The sequence below is a fragment of the Leptosomus discolor genome, chromosome 7, assembly GCF_034619465.1.
Source record: "Leptosomus discolor isolate bLepDis1 chromosome 7, bLepDis1.hap2, whole genome shotgun sequence".
NCBI classification, from domain to species: Eukaryota; Metazoa; Chordata; class Aves; order Leptosomiformes; family Leptosomidae; genus Leptosomus; species Leptosomus discolor.
In genome coordinates, this window is record NC_141397.1 from 29,375,603 (window position 1) to 29,403,012 (window position 27,410).

Here is a 27,410-nt window from a genome sequence, read left to right on the forward strand (position 1 = left end):
CCTTATGATGTTTCTCTTGTGTTTTTCTCTTTTTTAAACCAGGTATTATTCAACAAGGTTTTTCACTTAGTTTGGGGGATATATTTTTTTTTCTTTTTGATAAAGGGAGAAGAAGGTTGCTTTTGTTTTACTTAGCTTTATTTTAAATAATATTTTATTTTAAAAGGGTTATTTTACAGTGTTTACAGTGCACTTCAGTTTTTTATTGTATCATGCCCTTCCAGACCCTTGGTGGGATAAGAGGTGAGTGTATGTATTATATAATTTATAATTAATTTATGATGAATCACATATGATGAATACTGCTTATTAAATATTAAAGCCTTGTCTACAGTCATGGCTGTACCATGGCAGTAGCACTCCTGTCTGTTCATACAGTACTACCGAGCAAACTCATTGACTTGGGCTGCGATGGCAGCACTCGGTTATGAGCCCTGCCTACGCAAACAGTGTTAAGGAGAATTACTTCTCTTTCCAGAGTAGGTGCCCTGTTACTGCCTTCTCTCTGCCCCTTGTGCATCAGCAGACAGAGGCGTAATGAGAGTACAATCTCTCCAAAACGTGGTTGAGAACAGAGAAGCTGCTGCTGGTAGCTCCCCACCTCCATAGGGACTGCTATGAGTCCTGGTTCCTTGCTGCCATACCCCTCACTGGTAGAAAGCTGAGCAGTGTTGGAGGATAGCCTAACGGGAGGTCGTAGCCTGGATCTGGACAAGCGGAAAAGCTTGGCTAGATTTTGACAGGCTGTTTTTGTCAGTAAGGACTGGAATTTGGACAGGGGAATAATTTACTTACAAAGGACATTCCAGCATCTGGAACTAATGAACTCCCAAGTAAAGGTGTCAAAACAGAGGGGAAAAACAGTGCAGGGAGTTGTGCGCTGCCAGTTTAGGGCAATGGTCTTAATGAAGGTACTTTTCCACATTAGTAGCAGCGAGCCTGTGAATCAGAAATAGTATCTGTCATGCAGAGCTCTCCCAAGTCAGATCCTCTGACACCGGAGGAATCTACTCGGTCAACATTATAAAGCAGAAAAGGAAAAGTAGCCTTCTACCAGTGTGTTCTGCTCTGCTTCGCCTTCCTGGGAGCTTTGACCTGTGCGTCTCGCTGAAGATAGCATACAGTAAGGAACAAATGCTGTCACTGTGTGTGATGCAACACAGAACTTAACCCTGAAATCCTCGCTTCGCTGTATTTACTGCCAGCCCAGCAGGCAGATGTTCCTGCACGTTTTGAAAAAAAATCTTGACTCTTGAGTGGCTGTTATAGCAGGTAGATTAGAAAGGGGCATGAGAGGAGACATGAGAATTTCAGTCTGAGAATACGGCATGCATAATTTTACGTAGGGTGCCATGTAAGACCACGTTCATGCACGTGAAAGTGCGTGCTGTATTGCTGAGATGTCTGCATCATCGGGAAAGTGAGCTAGAAGCAGCAGGCAGAGCATTCAAGCACTGAAATAAAAACATACATCATCTGCAATGAGTGACTGTATGAAAAGAGTGTAATCGTAAGTGATTCCAATTAGTGCCATGCAAAAGGAAAGGAGTGTAATTAATTTTGACTTTATGATCCTGTATAACCCACTTGTACTACCTACAGCTTGTGAAATGAAATACTGTGAAAGCCTTAGCATGCAGATAAAAGAAAACAGTTGTTCTTAAGATAGCTGCACCATGGAGAAAAAATACTAAAGCACGGGACTATTTCTTCAGAACTTCTTATTTTCTGAGAGCTCAAGCTATAGTACTTGCAATAAAATCTAATTCTAGTGAATATATAACTTCAGTTTTGTTCTTCTCCCAAAGCTTTCATAGGACAGTTTAATGATGTGTTAGATTATCAGAACTTGTTTTAATATTAATTAAATCACACACAAAGACAAAATTCTCAGCCCTTAAAATTACATAAACAGAATTGACTTATAAGATTTGATCTTGATGGGGAGTGATATATTCATTGGTATTGAGCCTTTGATCTAATATCCCTTTATACATACAGCTGTGATGAGAAGATTAAAAAAAACCCACAACAATATGTGAGCATTACCAAAGGCAAAATTGTGTTTAGTAACACAGTACTTTGTTTTGTATAGGAGGAACCCACACTGAAGAAAAGTGATCTTTGGTCTTAGGGATGGCAGCAGCTGTAGGATTGTAATGCATTTGAAAGAAACAGTTTTCACTGAATCTTGCATATCTAGTTACATTTCTTTCTTTTCAAGTAACATGGATGAGTAAATATCACATAAAAAATTTAGTGACTAGGTCTCTTTTTGCGTGTTATTAGGCATTTGTTGGAGGCCTCACTGATTATAGTAAGTCATCTTATTCTCATTATTAAATGACAGCAGTCATCAAAATGCCAAACATTTTTATAGAATTCACTTTATAAAACATCAGCAAGTCTGTACGTTTTTATTAGTTGCAAATGAGATATTTCGATAGTCTGTTTGTAAGTATTCCCAAAGCAATGTCCATTTCTGACTTTTTGAGACCACACAGAAATATTACAAATTAATCAGATTTTCAAATTTCTGCATAATAACTCTGCACACTTTTTGTTTAATCCTATTCTAAAATGCTGTTATGATTGACACCTTGCTGTAGAGATAGAAGTCAATTGAATAATATGTAGCAGTCAATTTTATTTGTACCTTAATGTGCTGAAGTTTTTTTTTCACATTTCCATTATTTATAAGTCTGTCCCCTTGGAGAATATATAGAAGAATTTGTTTTAAATGAGCTGATAATACCCTCTTTAAAATTTATAAGTATGACGGAATTGTATCCTTTTTCTTTACTGTGCTAAGGTGTGCCAAAAAACTGGTTCTGAATTATCTTGCACTTACTATTCATAGGACGAACATTGGAAAAGAGCATCTTGTTCAGGTTTACTTAGAATGGAATTTCAACCTCTCATCAGAAAAAACTAACAGAACAGGAGCTATCGTACCAACCAGGAAACCTAACGCCGTTGCCAGGGTTTTCTTTTTAAGAAACCACAGTAATCTCGCAGCTACTTTTGATGCTTGCTGTCATTCTTTCAGCTTCAAAGATAAATGTGGGCCTGATCATGCCATCAGCGCTGAAAAACTTTGTGAATCAATGAGGGCCCTTAACCCAGAGGAAATGGAGGATTGGGACGTAGTTTTGAAAACATCTTAGTACTTTCATACAACTGATTAGGAAGTTTTTCTTTCTCTTTTTCCTTTTCAAATCTGTATTGCAGACTTCAGTGAAACCCAGTGGGGCTGGACTGTGTTCTGTGCTTAGCAAGCCATTAGTGTCCAGCATATAGTTTGATTGTCGGATATTGATGATTTCAATAAATGCTGGAAATCCTTGGTTTCACAGAATTTTGCTCGCCCCACATGTAATCTAGAAAACAAGCTGTCATTTGGAAGCATACCTGTTTTCAGTTTTCAGAGTGCCTTTTTATTGCACATAGTACAGCCTCTGCTGCCTCAGTAACTGACAAAAGAAAATATTAAGATACAATGTAGATGTGACTTGATTGTTTTTCAGATAATTTTTGCTTTCAGAAATTAGAATGGCTGATGCTCACCTAAGCGTAAAAAATGCAGTTCCCACACTCACAGAGTGCTCATGTACTGTATGTAAATTGATGTATAATGCAACCCACATTAGCTGGGTTGATGATAGCTTCAGTTTTGCTGCTGTCAGATTTTGTAGCTCGTTGAATGAGTTGGCTGGTCTGAATGAATGTTAGCATAATTTATGCAGCTGATAAGTGATTTGAGTGCTTGAGTTATTGATAAAGCACTTTAACATATCATTTTCAGCTTGATGTTATGTGACATCAGAGTGGAAGGTAATGTGACTGTCCCTAGGCTTGATATTAAAGTCAATTTGCTCTTTGGATTTCAGAGGCCAGAGGAAACACAGTGCTGCCTGACACAAGCCCTGCAGACCAGCACCAACACAGTCAGTCCCATCCTGCATTCCCTGTTGGGCCTCAGGTCAGTATCTTTCCTTTTGACTAATTGAGACGTGCAATCCAATTAAAAGTAAATAACTGAGATTGATCATCTTTGATCTGTGTAATGTAGAAAATGTGATTCTGTTCGGCTGCATTTAGTGTCACAAGAAGGGAGCATGTACATATTGTGTATGTTTTAAGTCGTTTGTTTGGAATGATTACCTTTTTGTATGTTTTTCTAAAATAAAACTTAAGCAGTTTTGCATATTTATGTGGTTAAATTATTTGAATTTCTTATATAGGTTATTTTTTAAATACATGTCATAATTTAACATTAAAAACCTTGTGCAATTTTAATGCAACCTTATTGGCTCTGACAGTTCTGCCTGTCACACATAGCTCCTGCATTAGTAAAGGCATTTCATTATCTTTTATGCCAGGCATATATTTTTTTCAGATCAAAATGTAGGCACGATGGTATGGCACTGTATAACAATTTAAAAGATTTCCCAGACCACTTCACAATTTTATCCAAGTTCAGCAATACTCTCAAGAAGATATTCAATCTTCATGCACTTCCCAGGATGGTCTTGGTCCATAAAGCTTCTGGTAGTTGTTACTGTAGTGTTTTCCACTTCTACAAATCAGTACAACTGCAAAATTTGGGAAATGTTGGCATTTAGATACCTTTTAGGCTTACTTGAGTTAGACTTCTTGTGTTCATAAATTATCTTAGGTGCCTGTGTAGTGAATTTTCCAGTCTAGATTCAACTGGGATTGCTACCATGCTACATGACTATAAGGGTTACAGCTTCAGCCTGTCAACTTTGTCAAAACTTTCCATGGTGGTGAAGAAATATGCTTTAAGATATTGGAAGCAGTGTATGTCTATAATGGAACACGAAAGGATCCCAAGCCAGAAGAGTTGTAAGTGTGTAATACCAAGCTATGCACAGTAGAATAAGCTTCCTGTCTGTGTTTTGTTACAGCCATTACTAACAGCCCAACAGTTAGCCTCAGCAGTAGCAGGGGTGATGCCAGGAGGCACTCCAGCCCTGAATCAGCCGATCCTTATTCCTTTCAACATGGCTGGGCAGCTGGGGGGCCAACAAGGACTCGTCCTAACTCTACCTACAGCAAATCTCACCAACATCCAAGGGCTGGTAGCAGCAGCTGCAGCAGGAGGCATCATGACTTTGCCATTGCAAAATCTACAAGGTAAGTCGTGTTTATAATTTTTCTAACAGGTTCTTTCACCTGATTGTTTCACTTTTGTCTCTCTCTTTTAAACTGAGTGATCTCTTTTTCCAATGAAATGTTGCTCTTGATGCATATTGAAAATTAATACTTGGATTGTTTTTGATTACTTGAGAGATACTTAAGGATATTTGCATTTTTATAAAAACAAAATGGAGGTTGGGTCATAGATTCTATGGGTCAGTAAGGTAAAATGCTTGTGTGATTCATTAGGCTTTTCTGTCACCAGATGTCGATGTTCCCTACTCACAGTTCACTTTAAAATTTCAAATGGCAGCATGAAGACCAGTATTCTGTTTCATCACTACTGATTAGGGTAGCTGAATGAATAGGGGCAGATAAAAACACAGTGTCACATGAAAATCACTTTTAAAGAAAACTTTTATTATAAAATCAGTTTTCTCGGCTGCCATCAGTGCCCCAAGTATGTGTTCTTGTTCTTGCTCTGGGAGGTTTGCTTTATCAATAAGGTTCTGCCATCCTCATCCAAGCTGTTGAGGGAGTTACATGACTCCAAAGCCACAAACAAAAAGTTAATCTCTATATGTACCCTCCCTTTGCCTGAGCTGTACCATGTCTGCAACAGTTCTACCCTAAGATATCTGCTGTATTCTCCCTGTTGTCTAAAATCAGACTGAAAAGCAGTTCTGTAAGATCCCTGTTCCTCCCTAATACTCTCTGCTGTTCAGTCCGTGTGTCTAACACTGTTAGAACCAGTACTCAATCCAAATACCTAAGATACAAAATACAGATGTATTTGTTTACTACTCCTAATTATGTTGATTGCTTCTCAGAAAGCAGTTGCTGCTGAACAGAACTGAACCAAGTGTAGCAAGATAAGTGTTAGCCAATATCTTAAAATAGAATTATACAGCTTCAATGGAAGAGGATGGTAAGGAAGTGATTGTCCACTGTGAAAGTGTTAAAGGTGTGAGCAGGAAGTATAAAAATAAAGCTTTGACTCTTTCAGTTTATTTATTTTTATTTCTTGCTGATGTAAATGGTAGGAAAAGTTTTCCTTGAACAGAATGGTCATTTTTTAAAATTAATGCTCTGCTCTGCACTGTACCCCAAGTACTTTTTAGTTACTAAACTCTGGTGGATTCTGATAACCAGACAAATTTTTTGAAGTGCCAAATCCTACAGGTTGTGAAACAGAGAAAAGGAAGAGACAGCTCATCTGTTGTACAAACTCCCTTACAAACCGTATGCAGAGTACTCTTACCTGTTGGAGCAGCTACTTGCCTTTACCTTGTGCATGTTTTAAAGTTTAATGTCAATAGACCTCTCTTATCATAGTTGTAAATGGTTTTCACTTTAATGTTTAAAATAATGTCTCTCTCATACCATTAAGCTGCACCAAAGAACCTGTCATTCATAAATCATAGATGAAAAGGACACACTAATGCACAAATTTTGCTTGTTTAAAATTTGAGAGTGCATGTAAAGTAGGGAACTGGAGATTAAAAAAATAATGTGGGAACAGGAGCGGGTAAAAGCAGATACAACAAAATAAAGGGGAAGTGGCTTTTTAGCGTAGGTGGATGATGAAATCTTAATGAAGAAACAGGCATTATAAAAATGTATCCTACTGCTCTGGAGTGCTCCAGGTTACAGTTGCTGGGTATGTAGTATTATAAATAAACATAAGTTTGTGCAGTTTCACGTCATTTATTCACCCAGTGTTGCAAAGCTGGAGGATAGGGATTAAACCAGGCAACCTTTGCTCTTCAGTTTAGCCATCCACGGGTGTCTAATTGCTAGCTAAAAGGTGTAACTTTGCTGCCAAATAAATTTTGCAAGCAATGACCTTACCAGATGAAAGTGTTTCCTCTATAATCTTTACTGGTAGATAGAAACATGGCATCAATAGGGACTTGCTGGATCATCAGGTGCAGTTCACTGTCTATGAATGCAATCACATCTTCCATAAAAATAGCTGAAAGGAACAGAACCCACTTAGTTGCGTTGCTGTTTGTTTTCTTCTCTACTCTTCCCTCCTGGTCCTCTAAGCAAGTGCCACTGCATTCATTATTTGGAAGTGAACCTGATATGCAAGGAAACAAAATAACTTGGTCAAGATAGCTCTTAAGAGCCCTGAATCACAGTTGTAAGCTTCCATTGCTTCTTATATAGCTGACTGCATGATGCATGCGTGAATGAAGGTAGGAGTCAGGTGAGAGTGCTGTGTTTCTAGAGAACGTCTTTAGCTCTGTGGTGTTGTCAGTTCCATCGAACCTAATCGACTTCTGGTCCCTGTTGTTTGTCGTTATTTGAAAGCTAACCAAAGCACGTGTGTTCTGTTTTGTGACCAGCACTTTCATAGGTAGACTCATAGAAGCCCACACTTCAACGCTGTTTTGGTAATTCCTGCCCTTTGGGAAAAACCGAACCATATTCATCAACTTCCATCTCTCTGAAACCTCACTGTGGCACAGTCAACCTAGATGACTGGGGGGACCTGTTTTCATGCTGTTCTCTAGCCTGTCTTATTACTCCTGTGGTTGTCACGTCTGCTGTCCCTGAATTTCCAGTGGAGTCAAGCATAGATGTCCACAGCTCACATGAGCTAGGTCTTCTCCCATCTTCTTTTTATTCTCTCCTCAGTAAACTTCTAAACCTCTTGATCACAAACTACCCCAGCTAGGTAACTCAAAAGACACCCTGAGGACTTTGGAAGAATGTATGAATTCAGAAAAGTTCTGATCTAACACAATACTTGAATTCATACTAAACATTGGTCAAGGGAGTAATCCCACTGCATTTTGTGTGATCCACATATACGATCAACTGATTTTCTTTTGGGGAACTTTCAGGTCTGGTTCGGGGTGATAAGTATGAGACCTCAGGGTGACTGGATAAAACAATGAAAACCCTTGCTTGTGGAAAGAGGAAAGACCATTCAGTGATAGGAATCATAGAGTAGCTATGTTAAGTATTTAAAATGAGAAAACAAGAGTTTCTTTAAAAATTCAAGACATTGGTAAAAAGGAGTTGTTAATGATATGGAAATTACTCACACAGTAGAACTTAAGTGAAATTACCTATTCTTCAGTTGTCAGTTACTTATAAACACAGGGAATTTTTTCCAAATGTATTTGTGTTAAATTGTTCGGTTGTTACATGGTCCTGATCCACCACCAAGTCAACAGGAATTTTGTTGCTGCAAGTGAAAAGAGGTTTAGGCTAAGCTTCTTTCAAAACTGCTTCTCTTGATCTATACATGATTATTTTCTGTTCATTACACTATGTCACTTGCCATACACACTGCTGTACCATATCTGTTCCCTGAGCAAATAAGTCAAATGTGCGTGAACAGAAGGAAAGAAGGTGAATGTGTAAATTCTTGCTGTGAAATTCTCAAAAATGTGTTTTCACTGGCTCCTATTAAGCAAATTTCGTATGCACAAAGAATATGCAAAGAATGCGATCCACTGAGATGCCAGAGGGCTGGTGTCAGGATAGAGCCATCTGCTTTAGAGTAAACAGGCATCCCTGAACACAACACAGATTCACCTACAGAACTTTGCCTTTCCACCAACAGTTCTTTGAAGAAAACAATAAAATCAACAACTATAACCTTTTACTGCAATCCACTAAAAGCTCTGAAAATATAAGTTTAAAAACAATCTAAGAGCTCTTGTCCCAAGAAATTTACACACCTGTTTTCCCCTCACCATGTCTTAGAATTACAGCTGGAACACAGGCCTGCTTTCCTAACCAGCAAAAATTTTGGAGATGTCACACTAGCAATGGTGAGGTTGTGAGAAGTGAAAAAATGAGGCAGACACCCTACGAGACAATGTGTTGCCTGTCTATTGCTTTTTGTGCACTGTTTCTTGGCCTGTCCTTATTGACTTAATGCAGAAAACAATCTGCCAGCTTTCCTTACTGTCCAAACTGGTGTTCATCAATCTTCAACCTTCCATCTTTGGAAAATGTTTCTCAGGGCTGAACAGTTTCAGTTTCTGCATTTCCTTGGCCAGGTCAGATTTCTTAAGGTTTTGAGGGGCCTTTTTTTAAATTTTAGTTACCCTTCTCAGGAGTCTCTCCAAGGAACTAGTAGTTGCTTAATCTCAGCGCATTCAGTAATGCCTGGGAGCTGATGTTCACAGAAAGACGTTCTCTCCTTAAGTTCATCTGATTTTTATGTCTCAATGTAATATTTATGTATGTCTGAACAGAAAGATACCTTTTGGGGGGGCTGAGTTTTTTCTGTCTTGTTTTCTTAGTATAATATTTAACCCCATTATTTCATGTTGAAATCACTAACAAATGGGATGGTATTCCAGTGCTGAGGAGTCACTAAAGGCTGTCCTCTTGTTTCGTTCACTTTTCCATGACAGTGAAGCAGTTTTAGCTAAAAAGTTCATGTATTTTAGCTATCCTTTTAGTATAGTGTACATGTTTGAAATGAGAAGAAACGGTGTTTCCTACCAGCTCACTGCTGGCCACTCACACACCATGAATAACAATTTGGGAGTCTCTCTGCAAAGTGTTGGCCCGAATATATAACATCACATAGCAATGGCACAACAGTGTTTTAGATATCTCCACTGAATTGGAGCTTGAATGACACTTGAACCTTGACAGAAATCAACACGTTGGAGATTCTAGTCTCATGGCACTGAAACCTTATGTGGTTTATTTCCACTACACATTTTACTGTTCCTAAAGGGGATGTCAATAATTTATTTCCAAGTCTGAGTTTCTCGGACTTGAGTTCTGAAAGAAATAAGAACAAACTATCCCCCCAAATCATTAGCGTAAGGCTTGAGTGCTGAAAGGAACCCTTGCAACGCTGAAAATGTGGAATCATTAAATTACATTATTTAAACAGTGGCAGGTCATATTTTAGCTGCAATACAATGGAAAGGAAAATGTATTAAACATTTTGAGATCTAGGAGACAGCCAGTAAAATGCACTCATATGGGTAACAATAGACGTAGATGATGGCAAAAAAAATTATATAGGTTTTTTTACATGGAGATCAATCAATATGAATGCTAGGTAAAGACAATGGTAACAAAAAGAAAAAAAGTATTGTTTACATTTATTAGATCTTGTTTCATCTGAACATAGTCTTGTATCATTAATTGTTCAACAGATAAAGTAAACATATTCTGTCTCCATTCCTCTACGTACACACACCTTAAAAATCAGAAATCAGAGAGAGATGAAAAACAAAAAAGGGACAGAAGAGAAGTAAACTACAAACCTCGGTTGCTTACTGATCTAGAGTCCAAATTCCAGTTTTTTAGAATATTTTCCCCTTTTAACTAAAGTGATGCAGTCCCTATTCATTTGTATTCCCCTTCAAGTAACATGAAATAGCTTTCAGAGTCTACAGAAAGGCAGTGTTTCACTTATGTATTTTAATGAGCACCAATGTCAGTAATAATCAAAATGATGTTTCACTTAGAGGAATAGTTTATTCCCAGGTATTTCTGCAGTGTACTAACATAACCAGAACAAGAATGACAACAAGCAAGAAAAGGAGCTGCACTCGCTAGCAGTTTCTGTGAAGCCCTCAAACCAAATATACCTCTCCTATCACTGTATAAATGCTGCATGTAATGCAGTCACTGTGAAGGTCTCACTTACACAAAGAAGGCGTTAGCCGCCCCCTAAGACCCCCCCTACCTTCGTACATGGAAAAAAATAGGAGAAATTTGTGCATCCTTAAGCATGCTGTGCCACGCACAGAGCATGGACGGATTAACAGACTCTACAGCAGGTTTCCTCAGGCTAACAGCTGTATCCTATCCAAACAGTGTTGTAAGGGAACTGAAGTAATAGGCAAAGATCCCTAAAGATGGGACTGGTAGAAGGATTTGTGTCTCCATCTGATCTCCCAGGAAACGTACTGTTTGGGAGGTCTAACATTTGCTTTTGGGAAAAAGGGCAAAACCTGCTTTTCTGAAGGTAGTACAGGAAGAACCTTACTGGGCTGTTGTTTGTTTGTTTGTTTGTTTCCTCACCATGCAAGGCTGCTTCTCCTCTGGGAATGCTGAGGCCCCATGTTAATTGCTCATCTTGCTCAGTGGCAAATTGCTGCCTTCACAGAGGGAATGTGAAAGGTTCAGGGCTTTAATAGTTACTGGTTGTTTATTGATCACTCCCAGTGTGTTAGCTATTTGTTGTTTGGATTTTCTGCCCCATAAGTTCAAGGCCTACTGTCAGAGGCATTAAAATGCAGGAGTCATAATGCTTGTGCGCTCTGTTGTTGACTTCCACCCAAAACAGATTTCAGGCATGCTTTTTTTTTTTTTTTTGCTACTGATGGTTATGGAACAACATCAATGAGGAGTAATGATGTGTTGTAGATCAAATCAATTCTGAAATCAAAGCATTCACACCTATTTAAACTTTGTGTTTCAAGTTTTGGCAGAGTCTAAGTTTCCAGACTTGTATGCCAAGAAGCAGATAGGAAAGACAGAAGTAGTCTGTACGGCCCCAAAGTTTCCACCAAAAACCTATCGGTTAACTACCCTTTAGCAGACACGACCACTAGGATAGGAGTTGTGGTGTGACTGGTATGCAAGACCTGGGCATTTCTGGGAATGTACCCTTTATTCAGCCCGGACTCAGACTGATACAGCTCCTGGCAGGAATATTCTGCATGCAGGATTATAAATGAAATTTCTGTCAACCAGAACATGGATGCATTTTAATGCTGCTTTTAAAGTATATCTTTGCACCTGTTTCCAGGAGCCTTTAATCTTCTTCTTGAATTTAGACCATGACAATTTAAATTAATGTAGAGAAAACTCATTCCAATAATGTTAAGCACTTAACTTACTGTAATCTTACAAAAGCCAAGAAATTTCAAATGCAGGTGAAAATCCTAGCTAGTGTTTATCACTCTATTCCTCACCTCTGCATTGTAACATACATGCTATATGCACTGATAGATCACACGCAAACAGATAAGTACATCTATATGGTATATGCATATATGACTCTCATGCTGAGCCAAGACTCTTTACTGCAACAGAGTGAGTTGTGGAAGGATTACCAGGATGGATTTGCAGCCTTCACTCTTAATTTCTTTTCCTTAGTGGATTTAAGTCAGACATTTATAGTCTTTGTGGTTTAATTTCCTTTGTTTTTCCATGGTGTTTGTATTAATAAAATCCCTGTGATTCATGTTTTAAAAACTCCCTGGATACAAACTTTTGTTCCTGATAGACCAGTGAGATTCTAATCAAGCACATATATATTTAGGGACTCATAAAAACAACAAAGCCTTTATTGACCAACTGAGTTTATGGGCATTTTTAATAGTGTGAATTTTGAATGCATGGAACATACAAGTTAACTGCCTGGGAGCCAATTTTTTAAAAGAAATTCTTTAAAGTCTGTGTGGTTCTGTACCATACTATACACCTCATTTTATGGACATCTTTGAAACTTCTGAAGGTATCATGACTTATTAAAATCTTAAAGTTTATGCATCTTGAAACATTTTACAGAGGTTTTTTTTTTTCTCCCTTCTTTTGAGAAAAAACTTCTGTCTGCCACTGAAATTACTCTAGAAATGGGAACAGGATCTGGGAACAGGATCTGTCTGGTGACATCAGAAACGATGAAAGTGAAACTTCCTTCAGTTTTCTCGTCCAAAGACCTCTATGCAATTTTATGTCCTTTGGGTAGAAATCTGTACACATGGAGATTTTCAGGCCTTAGTCTCATTTTGCTGCTGAACCCTGAAGTTGCTTTCATTCCTTGAATGTTTCGTCTTTACAAGCCTATTGCTCTGACAGATGTAGCATGGAGCGCAGACGTGAGACCTGTGTTCTGCTCTGTGCTCTGTCCCATGTGACGGCAGACAATTCATGCGTGTTTTCTGCAGCTCTCTTCCCACCTGTAAATGAATGTGTGGATAGTTAGCACTATGCTTTCCTACAAAGTGGCTTAAACCACTACTGGTAGACGCTTTGAGCTCCTCAGACACAGCTAGATCTTTGCTAAATGTCCTAGATTCTTATGTCTTGTTCGGATTCATAGACCTAAAAGAGGCTAGGCTCTTTTTCAGTAGCTGTAAATAATAAGGTGAATTTTCCTTATTTGGGACCTACAGTGACCTTTCCCAGCCCATAGAAGGATTGGAACTTTCCACCAATACAATATGGGTTCTTAGACTATTGCCTTGGGTTTTTTCTTGTTTATTTTAATATGGGTATTGCTTTTAAACTTAATCAGCTGTAGGTTTGACATATCTTCTTTCATTTAGTTGTGTTTTTTAATGATAAATTATGCAATGTTAAAAATAAATTTCAGCGTAAAACCAAGTTTCTCATCTCGTTTCCGTGATTAATTTGATTCAAGTCAATGCTGATGCTTCAGGTTTACATAATCTGATCCTTGAATATCTTTCCCTTTCTATTTCTCAGATCCTATTTCAGTCTCTTGTCGCTTTCCTCCTCCAGCACTGTTCCTGTACATCCTTTATATTTCAGCTTGTTTTTTTTAAAGTTATTCACAACCCAAATATTCCTGAATGTGTTTTGTACTGTGTAGCTGATTTCCCATTACATCAGCAGTAATAAATGAAGAAGAGGTAAATGTCTGGAGGTGATAAACCTGTTGTAATTTTCCAAGTATGTTGAGCTTCTGTATTTTAGAAGATGCTGTTGTAACAGGACATGAATCCTGTCTAAAAAGCAAGTAAATTATAGTAGTACATTTTCAGGAAATTCACTTACTGGCAAACTGAAAGTTTTTTCATTTCGTTTATTTTTAAAAGAATAAAACCTTTCAAGAATAAAACTTGTACACGTTCCCTGAAAACTGTAAGTCTAGCAATCTGAACAGAGCAATCACTTTCAGATTCTCTGTTTGAGATTTTATCTTTTCCTTTCCCAAATCAATGTTTGTGAACTGTAAAGGAAGATGGTGTTTCCCTCCCAGCACTGTAGCATGCTTAAAAATATTCAGTCCCTGCTTTTTTTTTCCCCTGTTCATTTTACTGGTTACAAAATCAGTTCTTTAAATCTTTGTTTTACTCTGCTTTAACAGGAGTGGTAGTTCAAAGTTATGTCTTATGAAATTACATTTATATAATATGAGCACCTTGGCCAGTTGCAATCAAAATTAAAAACACATACTATTTGTTCCATTTGTCAGAAGAATATCATTGGTTGGAAGTGTAGGACTTATCAAGTGTATCTTTATGCATTTATGTTCCCATGAGTGCCATTATTTTAAAATTTCTTAGTGGCATTTATATATATTCTATGTTGGACACCAGATAATTTGAGTTTACTATGTTTGTGAGATAACTCACAAGGGGAAAAGTTGTATTAAATAAATAATAGAGATAAATTTTATACTTCCATATATTTCAAAGCTAATGCAGCTAACTTGCAGTGGAATGGTAACATGAAGACATAGTGCTATAATATGATTGATTTGTTTTGACAGCAGCCAAATAATTGAGAGTGAAAGGTGTCAGCACAGATGAAATATTGTATAAGCCACATTCAGAAGGCAACCCCAGCAGCAATAGCAACTGGAGTTTTATTTCCTTTGATATCGCACTGTTACTCACTTCCAGTTTATTATAAAACCATGAAAGGTATGCAACTTTCCATATGATGGAGGCTTTTATGGAGGGGATAGAAACAGAAGTTTGTCAGGTACTTGAACAATAGATACTGACAACGGGATTTATGATGGATACAATATACAAGGGTAAATTATCTTAATCTTTCCCCCTGGTTTTCTCTCTTCTTTTAATCCCTTTTTACAGGCTACTGCTTATCTGGCATCTTACCTCTAGCTTGGAGGGTAAGTGACTCCCTCCAGAGCAACCATCAGTGTCAGTCTATGGATTGCCTGGCAGGGGACTGATGCAAAAGCACTGCTGCTATTACCCTCCCCAGCAGTGAGACTTGTTTTTAGTTCACCTCTTCTGCACAGCAAACTATACCCATTCTGTCTAACTGAGACAGGGTAAGGCTTCTATATTTGCATCATGGCATCCTACTGCACTGCAAGGAATTCAAAGAACTACAGAATCTTTTGAGCCTTAGGAGAGTGTAAGCGTACAAGTAACCTAGTACAGAAAGTAGCCAAACAGACCAGCTGAAATAATGCCTGAAAGCAAAATGATTTGAAAATCGCTATTGGCTTTCCTTAAAAGCACACTGAACAAGAGACTAAGGTGTGCCTGTAAAAACACAAGCCATAAAGCTTCCTTTGTCCTGAAGCCCCATTGAATTCAGTGGGAGCAAGACTCCAAGGTACAAATTTGAATTGAAATGTGTACATCCTGCCATTCATTTCAGAAATGCTCCATTAAGAAGACACAAGTCGATGTGAATGACAAAGGTTGTCAGTAATGAGCTCTTGCTCATGCAAAACAAAACAAACTATGACAACCATCATGTTAACAAGATCAGGAACCCTTGTGGCTTTGTAATGTAACGTCTAATCTATAACTATACCTATACCTATACAAATACAATTATCTTACTTGGAGAAGAGTACATAACAGAATGGGAAGAGATTTCCAATACAGAGCAATTTATATACAGTCACATTCCACTTGCATTCTCTTTGTCTCCTGAGCTGATCATTTCATAAATGGCATGGTGGAGATTAGAAACCAGGGCTGAAAAACCTAAACTTACCGGTGTTAATAAGGGAAAAGTTTTCGTAGAAGTGGTGTAGGAAGGCAGGAGCTAAGTCACTGTCATAAAATAAATTTTACTCTATAGTAGGCTGCATCTACTGAAGTATTTTGGTTTAGAGAAGTAAAGCAGACTTGAAATGAATCTATTTTCACCATTTACCTTATGTCAGTTTGACATACGCAGACCAGATTTCTTTTGGAGGAACCTAAACTAGAAGCTCCACTCCAGGTGCATGCCAACTGCATTCTAGAGCCAAGTGGAGATAAAAAGGCACAAACCAACAGTATCCCTTCAGACAGCTTCAAGACCCATATATTTAGTGCAAGAAACCAGGGTAAATACAGTCCAAAGTAAAAACCCTGAACCTCAAGTAGAGAGAGAGAAAGGGACTCAGAACCAATTGCCTCCACCTAGAGATCCTTTCATACTGCAGCAAATCACTTGCTAATGTTGACACAGCCTTAAATTTGTATTAATGCTTCAGGAAGAAGTAACTGGTGACTGGTGTACAGGCAATGAAAACAAATCCTCCTTGCTGTTGATTCAGAGCAATGTTATTTAGGTAGAGGCTTCTGTTAGAGCACTGAGTGCCCAGGTTGCAGGGTTGTACGGCTTACGTAATAAATAACTCTCTGCTATCAGCACCTGCAGAGTTAAATTTAACTTGGCAGCTCTGATTTTAGCCACCAGCAGCTATAATGTTCTGTTTAGTAATTGTAGACAAAATGGTGAAATTGGAATGCCTGAATGTTGTGTGTATATAAATCTATTGGTAGGCATTGAAATGGGCACGTAGACATCTAAATCTGAAGTTCTGATCTGTATTTGCTAGTGTGTGATTCACAGTGGAAACACAGACACATTACCAAGTGTCATGTTTTCTGTACCAATGTTAGTCTCCACATCAAGAAGCACTCAGAATTACATGGAAAACATGGGTGGTTGAAAAGACTCTTGGGAGACTGCATGGTTTTCACGAGAAGTCTTTGCTTTTCTTTCTAATACACCTTCAGATATTTTCTTTTTCATGTCCCAGCTTGTACCTATGAGCATGTGTGTATACTTCTACTGCCCCTTCTAAGCTAAGCTAGCTCCCTCATCCAGAAGCCTCTCTTTAGTAGGCTGTGGAATAGAAACTGCTCCTGAGAAGAATTTCATAAAGCAATGTAAAGAGCAGAGGATCTAGTAAATGGAAGGACACTCAAGTGCTTTCTGGCCACCATAATTGGGATTCTTCTTTGGTTGTTCACCTCTTGATCATTAGAGGCATTTGCCAATCCATTCCTAAAGGAAAAAAAGGCAATAGAAGAAATATGAGTGGAAAAATGAAAAGACAAATGAGGTTAAACGCAAAAAATACAGACTTCTGGCCCTTAGCTGGCCAAACAAATGGAAAAGAGAAAAAAGTAAGCTAGCCACTTAATTGAACCAACTCATAGGCATCTCCCACATTGAATATTTTTGTGGGCCTTTTACTGATTGGTCAGATAACCCAACTAACTACTTGTTTATTAGTTAAAGTAGTTAACTTTAAAAGTCTTGTTAGAGCATCAAACAGGTTGTCTTCATAGTAATCCCTCCTCCATAAAGATTCCAGTGACTATTAATAGATCTGTTTTTGGAGACTTCACTGTTCTGAATAGCTTTCTTCTTGGATGATGGGTTTTCTCTAAATCAGGAAGCAAAGTAAACATTTTTCCCCACACCTCTTCATATCTGAAGTAATTCCACATCATTGTTACAAGTGGTCAGTTCTGAGTGGTGATTGTGATATGCAAGCACAGAGCCAAATCCGGGGGCCCTCAACTCTCAGGTTTAGTGAGACAGATTCTCATTAAATGTGATGCTTGAGGCCCCATTGACATTTGGAAGTTTGGGTTTGAAAAAACCCTGTGTGAACATCCTCAAGCTTTGGCTGACTATAACCTGCAAATGGTTTGGCAAGACCCTATTTACAGAGGCTGCTCAACAGCCTTTCCCTTCCCCCATTTCAGTGGTCAGCACTGACATACTGCATTATGAGAAAGAGCCCCACTTAACGCAGAACTACTTTCAATTGTCATAAGCACTCAGCCTTATTTAAACTGACACCCTCTCCATCACCCCCAAGCTAGAATCCCAATGTCAGAGTGCTTCAAGAACTTGAGATTCAAAGCTGTACCGTCTTGCTAAGAGCTGTGAGAGAGTAGTGCAAAACAGCACGGAAGTGAACTTCAGAGATGGAAGGACAATTCCAAAGGTGGAGGGAGACATGGTAAATATGGATATACCAGGTAAGCTGAGGAAAAGGGAGTGAAGGGAGTGCTTGCATGTGGGTTCAGATCAGGAAAGAGACTTGGAGGACCTCCACTTCTCTCTTCCCTTGCACTTTATCAATTCATTAGACTTCAGTGATCTGGGGTCACATTAGAAAGGTCACAATTCCTTTGTGTTCCAAGAGCAGATACAAGTCTTCCTTCTCCCACCACACCAGGTTGCTCTGTTAGAGTATTTGTCTTTCAAGGTTTGGTGCTGAGGCTCTCAAGTACCAAGAATACATGAAAACAATCTGAGATTAAACAGCATGGAAATTCCTGATGTGAGGAAACACAATCTACCTATAAAAAGGGTTAAATGACCACACGATCAGTCCTGCTGCTTACTGATTGGCAAACGCTTACGCATATGTCAGCTCAGGCATTTAAGTGGTCCTGTTTAATATGAAAAAAAGGGTCATTTTAATGATTCACTGTTTACTAGTGGGGAAACTAAAACACAGAGTAGTAAAGTGACTACCCTGTGTTTCTCAGCAGGGCAATAGCAAAAATCAGCCATAGAAACCGTGTTTCCCAAGTCCAGTCTGCCGAATGTGTGTTTACAAATTTGTAGGAGGAGAGCACTATGTTTAAAGTAACATAAGAAAAGGGCATTTCAGACAATACTGTTTCAGGGTATTTTCTGGGCATTCCTGTAAATAATTTCTTATAGACTGTTTTAAAGGCTGAATCCTGCTTGTCTCACAGGCATATCCCATTGCTTTTAGGGTGGCTGCTTCTGTAAGTAAAGTTAGCAATATTCGGTTATATATTTTAGCCCAAACAAAGGTTTTTCCGAGAAAAAGAATAGTTAAAATAAAGCACAGCCAATGGCTGAACTGTGAATGGTTTTCCTCCTTTTATTCCTTTTCTATCGTCTTTCCCCTAGAGAAGTACCTGATTACAGTAGGCGTTTGGGATTAAGTAATCATGTCTGCTTTCTGCAAATCTAAAGCAGTTTATATTTTTGCCCGAATTTTCAGCTCAGGAACAAATGTCATTGTCATGAAAGACTTCTAGCTCTACATATAGTTGCATTTCCAAAATGTACCTGCTTTTTAGAGGTGGGGGAGAAGAGGGAAGGAGGAGTACTACTACTTGGGTCTCATGCCAGACTTTAATGTAAAATTAATTCCTTTTAAAAGATTTCTAAAAAACCACAACATTTTTCTAATGTGCATTAAGAATGTTGGAGAGCTCACTGAAGCATATGCTTTGAGCTTTCAGGAGCAATCTGTAGTCAGGCATTTTAAATGAAAATTGATTTGTGATTTACATGGTCAGTGGAAAGAAAATTAACTTATGGAAGGTTGTAATGAAATATTAGACAAGTAAAAAAGTAGATGGTGATCTAGTGGAACTAAAAGTCCCATCTGGAAGAATTCTGTGACATTTTTACATTTATCTGTGTTCTGCATGGGTTGTAATGTTAGTGGTAATTTTATGGGACTGAACTGAAATGAAAAGGGTGTTATCACAGATTGCCTACAATATAGGATTGTGTTCAGTGGAGAGTCCTGTATCCTTTTCTCCATTTTCCTATAATATGACTCATTGCACTTTTTTCAGTTACTGTTGTTGAATTCATTCAGCCTTTTACTTGAGGTTATTAAAGAAGAACATCAAATGCTCACAAATATAATCTAGCAGCACATTTAAAAGCAACACTGCTGCTTCTACTTACTCCTGCATAGTTGAGGCACTGTCCAGGACACCCTTTAATATATATGATAAAATAACATGCTACCACTCTGAAACACAGTTTATTAACACAGTTTTAAAACATGTCCTTTCTTGATTTGTGACTCATCAGCATAGTAAGAATAAAGAATTAAAGCTTCTCCAGAAAACTTACTGCCATACTTCTGTTCCTCTGTCCCTTTTGAACATCCCTGATTGATCTTGCTGTCAGCTTCTCAGAGAATGAAGGAAGAGAAACATGTCAGAATAACATGACAGCATACTCCCTGCACTCTTCTGCTTTTGTACTAGAAAATCTTTCTCCTATTTCAATAAGCCAGAATTTACTGTTATTGGAAAGAGGAACTCTTGTACGACCTTCTAATGGATAATCTTCCTCCTTCTGTAGTCTCCATGTGTGACTTCTGATTTATTATAATTTACACATTTTGAAATGTAGGGCTCTGATTTGACAAATTAATATTCTTTGGAATCAATAGGATCTATTAAAGCATTTGGCAAAATTAGTCCCATCATAAATTTAAAATACCTGCGATTTTCAAAATCTAGAGAAAAACTTTCCCATTCAAGGCTCGCTTCCTTCTGTTATTAAAAGAATTATCTCTATGTCCTACCGAAGTCTTGTTTGTTGTGGACAACTTATCTCCCCATTCACAGGAGAGGTGTATTAGATTCCCTAAGCAGGTGAAACTACATTTATGTAATTTCCTTTTCTCTGTTCCTTTAGGAAATGTATAGGTCTGATTTAAACATATACCAAGCATTCTAGTTTCTTTGAACTGCATAGGGTTTCAACATGGCTCAGCACCATGCAGGATTTGGACACTGCTGAGCAAACACAGACTGTAGACCTGTACCTCTTCTCATTGCTATTTTTTTCTCACGAAGACTGGAGAATCAGGTTTGAAATCATACCATGTGTGTATCACCATTAGCTGAAATAGTCTTAAACATCAAATTGTACAACTAATTATGTACCAATGTATTAGTTTGAATTAGGGCATTATTAAAGAATATAGTTTGAAACATACCATGTTATTTCTCCAGGAAATTAATTTTGTAAGCACCTCTGAAATAGGAGAAGTATCACATATCTGTCACAAACAGTGTATATGTTTTTCAATAGAATGATGTGGCTAATGATGGTAGGAGCAGCATTTCTAATCACAGGGTACTGTAAAGGTCAATATTAGGTATTGGCTTTCCATCCTGTCCATCTGAAACAATATGCCATAGTGAATGTAATCAGTAAATGGTGATAAATGAACCTATTAGAAACATTAGCATTGCAGAAAGACAAGTTTTGAGAATAGATGTTAAGTGGATCCTGCAGCTGGTAATTGTTATCCTGGGAATAATTGCACTAATTAATAGTTGCTAACCCCAGACCCCTGTGCCTGTGCCTTTGAATGAGTTAATGATTGCTGCTCTGGAGAGTGTATTGCTCTAGATTTTCAGTAAGTGTCAGCAGAGTAAAAAGGCCCCAGGGAAGAGACTTTGGCTCTGATGATCTTCAGGGTCCCCATTTTTACAAACCACAAGTACATCACCAAGCGATCAGATAACATCTCCACAGACCACAAAGTATTTGGGGATTTTCTAATGAAGAGATCCATTTCATTATAAAGTTCCTGATTTGTAAAGTTAATATTAAGTTCATGTAACATCAGACTCATAGCACTTGCAATCAGTGGGTTTTATTTTTGAGACTGTGCTTTAAATGAACCACAAAAGCCAATTTTTTCTATTGTCTTCCCTCCTGACCCTAGTTAAGTGGACTCTATTTCTACTGGAGTTAATTTAAAATGCTACCAAATCTTTATTGACACCATTTAATTTTTGTAGGCTTTTAAAGACTGGGAAGTTTATTTTAAGTAAGAGAGTGGATCTAATTCCTTTGACTATTCTGTTCTCTGTCTCTCTTTCATCCCTCCTACCCTCCAATAAATAAGTATATGAATCCTGTAATCTCCATAAATTCAGGGCATATAATCTAGCTGTCTTCTAAGGGTGAATATCAGGGATAATTTTGTATCATTAAAATCAATATTTGACTGTGTCCCATCCCACTTGGTGGGTTTTGGGGTAGGTGAAACTTTTGTAGCCTCCCTTTTAAAGGGGTTTTCCTCTGCACGGCAGAGACCCTTTGCTTGACAAAGGTAGTGAGTTAATTAACCCTCCTTGGTCAGTAGATTGGCAGCAATAACACCCTTTAATAGTAATAGTATTTCTCAGATTGGATAAAGGTACGGCTTTCCCTAATTCTGTCTAATAACATAGAGAGAGATGAAAACAAACAAAAAAAAAAGAAGATGAAAAAAAAAAAAAAAGAGACAGCAAGAAAGAAAGAGAGAAAAGAGATATCACTACCCCTGGGGTCAAGCAACATCTTGCAGGTCCGGTCTGATATTCAGTTCTTTGGTGGTGGGTGCATACATGTGTCTTGATTGTTGGTATTTTTATTGTCGCTTTCCATTAATATTCACAACTTCTGTCCATGTTATCCCCTACTCGCTTTTCATGCTAATTAGGATGCAGGTGCAGTATGCAACATTTTGGGGTTCCAAGGGGGTTCTGTCCACTATAGATAAGGGAGTGGACCTCCTCAAGTCCAGCGCACACCTGTAGATAAGGGAGTGGGCCTCCCTTAAGTCCAGAAACACCCCTCTTCTGCAGGGTTTCTCCACTTGGATAGGGGAGGTTGGGTAGCTGCTCCAACTGAAGCCCCCCCTTATCGGTCTCCCCAACTAAAGTTTCTGAAGGGAGAATCCCGCTCCACCCTCCTATCTCCAAGGAGGGAGCACTGGTCCACCTTCGCAGGGCTTGTTCCCTCCCTGGAGCAGGCTGTACTGCAAAGCAGGCTGGTTTTAGGGCTAATACATAAAACTTGCACTGTAAAACAGGTTTGTTCAAGACACACACATAAAATCTGCAAAACAAGTTGTTTAAGGCAAAAAAATCAGACTGTCCTTCACAGAGTGGTGTCAAAATGGCAACAGAAGAACTCCATTAAAATCAAGATTATGTTCATCAAGCACAAAGGAAAATGTTAGGAGAGCTGTATTTCTCTTGGTCTTCCAGTCTGTGAAGGAAAGGATTATTAACATACTTTGGAATATTAGTCCATGGCTTTTGATCAGATGGAATGATAGAAGACTACACACTGCCCCGTATTGGAGGCTTTTTTTGTCTAAACAACAAGGTAATATTGAAATATAATATTACTTACACTACTAGTTGGTGATTCCTCATATTGTCTTTAGGGAGTTAGAAGAGGTCGTAAAGATAGATCTCTTAACTGCACCTGCTGCTTCTGATGGTTTCCATGGCCCTCCAGAGGGGCAAGAGGACTCCTTAAAGCCAGTGTGAGTGTCCTGGTCTAAGTTGTAAAGCTACTAGTTGACAAAGGTCCTAGCCATCTTTAGTTATGTAGGAAAGGAGAACTGCTCATAGAAAATCTATGAAAGTTTCAAAGAATTGGAAAAATAAGTGCTTAAATGTTGCTTTGAATGTAGAACCTGGAATATAAACCTAGTATTTGTACAGCACTTCAAAAATAAACGCTACACTGAATGGGCAGCTCATTTGTTTTCTACAGTCTGCAACAGAGAATTTATTTTGTGTTTTTTTTCTTTTTTTCAGCACTTCTTTCTTATAGGCTTGTGATATTTTTTTCTTTGCTTTGTTTTGTTTACTAATTATGCCCATAAAGTTAAGTGTACATAGTGCCAAAGTAAGATAAGAATGCTGAAGTTTTTAAGGAAGAAAGCAGAATGAATTTTAGGAGCTGCATAGGTACTAATAGGCTCTTTTAGAGACCACAGCTTCATGTAGACTTCATGTAGGAAAAGGTGCCCAGGCTATCTCCCTTAATTAAGATCCTTTGAATTCCCCACATGACAATTTATAGAATGTTATGTTTTATAATGGTAAGTATATTAGTTGCCTCAGAAGGAGCAAACTATTAGGTATTGAAGTAGCAGAGCAAAAAGATGCGAAACAGTTGAAGAAATGTATTCCTTTGCCAACTAAAATAATTAGTTTTTATAGCCCTTCCAAAAGATTTCACCTCTGACAATATGTGAAAAAATTATAAATATTTTAAGTAGTTCACGTTGCATTATGCCATGGCAGTAGCAATGAAGCTCAATTGTCTTTATCTTCATTCACACCCCTGAGAAGGGTGGCAAATAAAAAGATGGTATCAGGGTTAACTATAGGTCTGCTTAGCCTCTGTGAAACAAGAAGAAAAGGCACAAGATCTACATATTGTTGTATGTTTCAAGGATACTAATGTCTATTTGATGAGTTAAACAAAAGAATACCAAAATGTTATGGAACAGGAAAGCAATCCTGAGTAACAGAAGACTTTGAGGGAAAGAACAAAAACTCAGTGGAAGAGAGTATTATGGAAGTTGCAACCTTCTCAACAAGGCAGGATGAAACAAATGACATTGAAAATATGCTAATTGTCAAAAAAAATGGATATGATGTACAGCAAGAAAGGAATGGAGCAATGGTAGTAAATAAACTACTTTTTGAATGATAAGAGGGCTTGGCTTTTAGAACTACAGAGCAGTGTCTGGGTATTTGAACTCAGATAGTGGCACAAAGAGCTGGCACAGGAGATACCAACAGTCTGAAAATGGTAACAGAACCCATGGAGTCTCCTCACATCAGTGTTGAGAGTGAGCCTGCCCCTGGAAGACAACAGTCATTGCTCAGTGCCAAAGTTAACCAGACAGTGCATAAACCCTTGACGTTTGACATCAATGAAACAGATTAGGTCTTTTGTTCCAGGCATAGCAAAGATCATGAGACTTGTGTGAGAGGGCAAAGGACAGAAATTGGAGGCTTGCAGCAAGTGGTCTCATTTTCCTCTGAGTTGCAAAATTAATTAATTTCACTCAGAGAGTTAGTTCTTAGACTGCTGTTGCTGAACCTAGGAATTCGGAGCTAAATTTCCAGAGGTCTATGACTAGTCAGGATCTATCCTCACGTTTCAGAAAGCGCATGGACTTTATCAAATTCTGTCCGTTTAAACCCCAAAGACCTCTCATTGCCTTTTTGTTTGTTTTTTTTTAGACTGATTCACTGTGCTTCAAAAGACAGCAGTCTGTCTAAGCAGGAAAAGTTTGGTTCTGAGTTAGTATTGTAAGGGTAAAAAGTTAGAGAAAAATCACAAAATGAAAATTAAAATCTGGATTTGAGACAAACAGAGAAACAGTAAATCCAAATACACAGCGAGGTGCAAAAATGTTAAGCATAGAGCCAAAGAACTTAAATCAGCAAAGCCTAGAATTAAGCAAAAACGTGAAGTCCTAGTCCCATTGGATGGAATAGCAGAATTTCCTTTGATTTCAGTCAGGTCAAGATTTTGCCATTTGGGGGGAAAAACAGCCTAAACACATGGGATGGAAATAGTAAGCACTTGGGAGAGCCACCCCGAGAATGAGACAGATTCTTTCTGGAGGTGTTGTGCATCAGAGTCTTTCTTGCTTTCCAGTCAAAATGCTTAGATAAATTGCATCAGCACTACTGTTAGGAAAGGTTGTATGCCTAGAAAATGAACAGGGCAAGTCTATATCCAGAAGAGAGGCTACTTCTGGTTCGTTAAAGAAATATTACTGCTTTGCACATGTCTCTTTGTGACTCTTTGTCACTAACATATTTAGAATAGGATGGCAATAATTCAGCCCATGGAAACAAGATGTCACAACAAATGTTGTCAGGGAATGGAACAGTTATGAAATAAATATTTGAGTGTGACTGTAAGCATATTTTACTTCTGTTTTGAGTGGGATGTGGTTGAGAGGGATTGCTAGTTAGAAACAAGATGGAGAAAGATAAAAGAGGGAGACCTTGCTGGTTAAAAAAAAAGACAATAGAAAAACATTATGGCACGAAGTATGTTCTGCTGGTTTTAAAATTATTGTGCACAGTAGAACTAAATCAGCCAAATGTCTCCAGAGGTGTATTTTATCCAGTAAGGATGTAAGAGAAGAGCAGGATTTGCTACTCAGTTTACAAAATTGTTCAAGAATTTAAATACAACCACTACCATAAGACATAGTCACAAGCCAATGTCATTATGCTAGATTTATTGTAGTGTAGCAATTAAATTTCAAGAAGTTTCAGAAGCCTCTTTCAGGTAGAATTCCAGAATTTGACCAGCTTTTCCAATGTTAATCTGTCTTCAGTGAGGCTATACAGCTGGCAGACATAAAAACAGTCGCTCTAATGTAATTTTAGATGTGATTGCACCTACTGTCAGAACGTCAAGAAGTTTCTCTTTGCTATTTGGTGTACCTTTTTGCAAGAAAAGAGAGTATTTATAGTGTGTTAGGATTCCTTGATTATATGTCAGAAATTTTTATTATGAAATGTTTTTGTAAACAAACTAAAATCCACTGGGAAATATACAGATACCGTTCCCTTTTTTTCCCTGGGTTTTTTATTGTTATTTTTAATTACTGCTCTCCACAGAGTGTTGAAAGTTATGATAAACATTTCCTGGAGCAGATTTTCAACCTGTAACTCTGAGGAAGAAATATGCATTTAAAAATGTTGCTTTATATTCTGACTCTGAAGGGAATTTTTAAAAATATTCACACTAGATTCTTTACAGTTTCTTTTCTCAAAAGAAATTATAAGATATCTAATGAAGGAGGTTTATCCTAGCATTAAAACTAAGCCAAATTTGTGTGTATGTGTTTATTATTTTCTAAACTACATGACTTCAAACAGTTAAAGCACCAGGCTCAGCCAGTATGGAAATACAGCTGAATTTGAAATTTACTATATGCTGTTTCTGCTTTTCATTTTTTACCATTTCACACCTTGTCCGCATCTCGGCCAAGCTTGTAAGTTTCTAACGCATACATTTCTTGTGATGATATATTGTCCTGGTGGAAAATTTCATTTACTGGCTGTGCCCTTTGCTGAACCTGTTGCTAGTCAGGGAACATGATAAGCGTATAAGTAGCATGCTACTTCATTTATCATACATCGTTTTAGACACTCAAATATCTCATATACAATTCTGCATTCTGCACCAAGGGAAACTACTAAACTTGCAGGAAAAAAAATGTACAAATAAATTGTCAGTTTATAATATATAAATGTATCATCCTAATAAAAATTAATCATAGTTTATACTAAAACTGTAAGTGCCCTTTATTTTTTTTATGGCCTCAGTAACCACGTGCTATCAAGCACTAATAGAAAATACCTGGCTTTTGTGATTTGGTGTATAGAAGAATTGAAAGATATAAAAATACTGTCTTTTTTTAATAATTGAATTACATTGCAAATAAATCACAGGCTTGAAATATCCAGCGGTGCTAAGAATATTCTGCTCCCCTGGCATTTCTCTCTGGTTTAAACATTCACCATATCTTGTATAAAACAAAATTAGATTCAAAAAGCAACCAGAACAGCAACGCCAACAAAATCCTTTCAACATTTGTGGAATTTAGAACCTACCAGAAAGAAAACCAATGCAAGAAATTTAAGGTCAAATAAAGCCAAGTCTACCTGATGTTCTAGCCATTCCTAGCAGAGCAGGTCAGGCCT

The 27,410-nt window shown here is 37.9% G+C and overlaps 1 protein-coding gene across 2 annotated transcripts in view; it reads left to right on the forward strand.

Moving 5' to 3' along the window:
• The window catches only part of POU6F2 (POU class 6 homeobox 2), a 315,511-nt gene that overhangs the window by 127,877 nt on the left and 160,224 nt on the right, over nt 1-27,410 (forward strand). For both annotated transcript variants that reach the window (XM_086468248.1, XM_086468249.1), the window contains 2 exons: nt 3,891-3,982; nt 4,932-5,160. In XM_086468248.1, the coding sequence (XP_086324374.1) occupies nt 3,891-3,982; nt 4,932-5,160 (321 nt within the window). The remainder of the gene's footprint in view (nt 1-3,890; nt 3,983-4,931; nt 5,161-27,410) is intronic.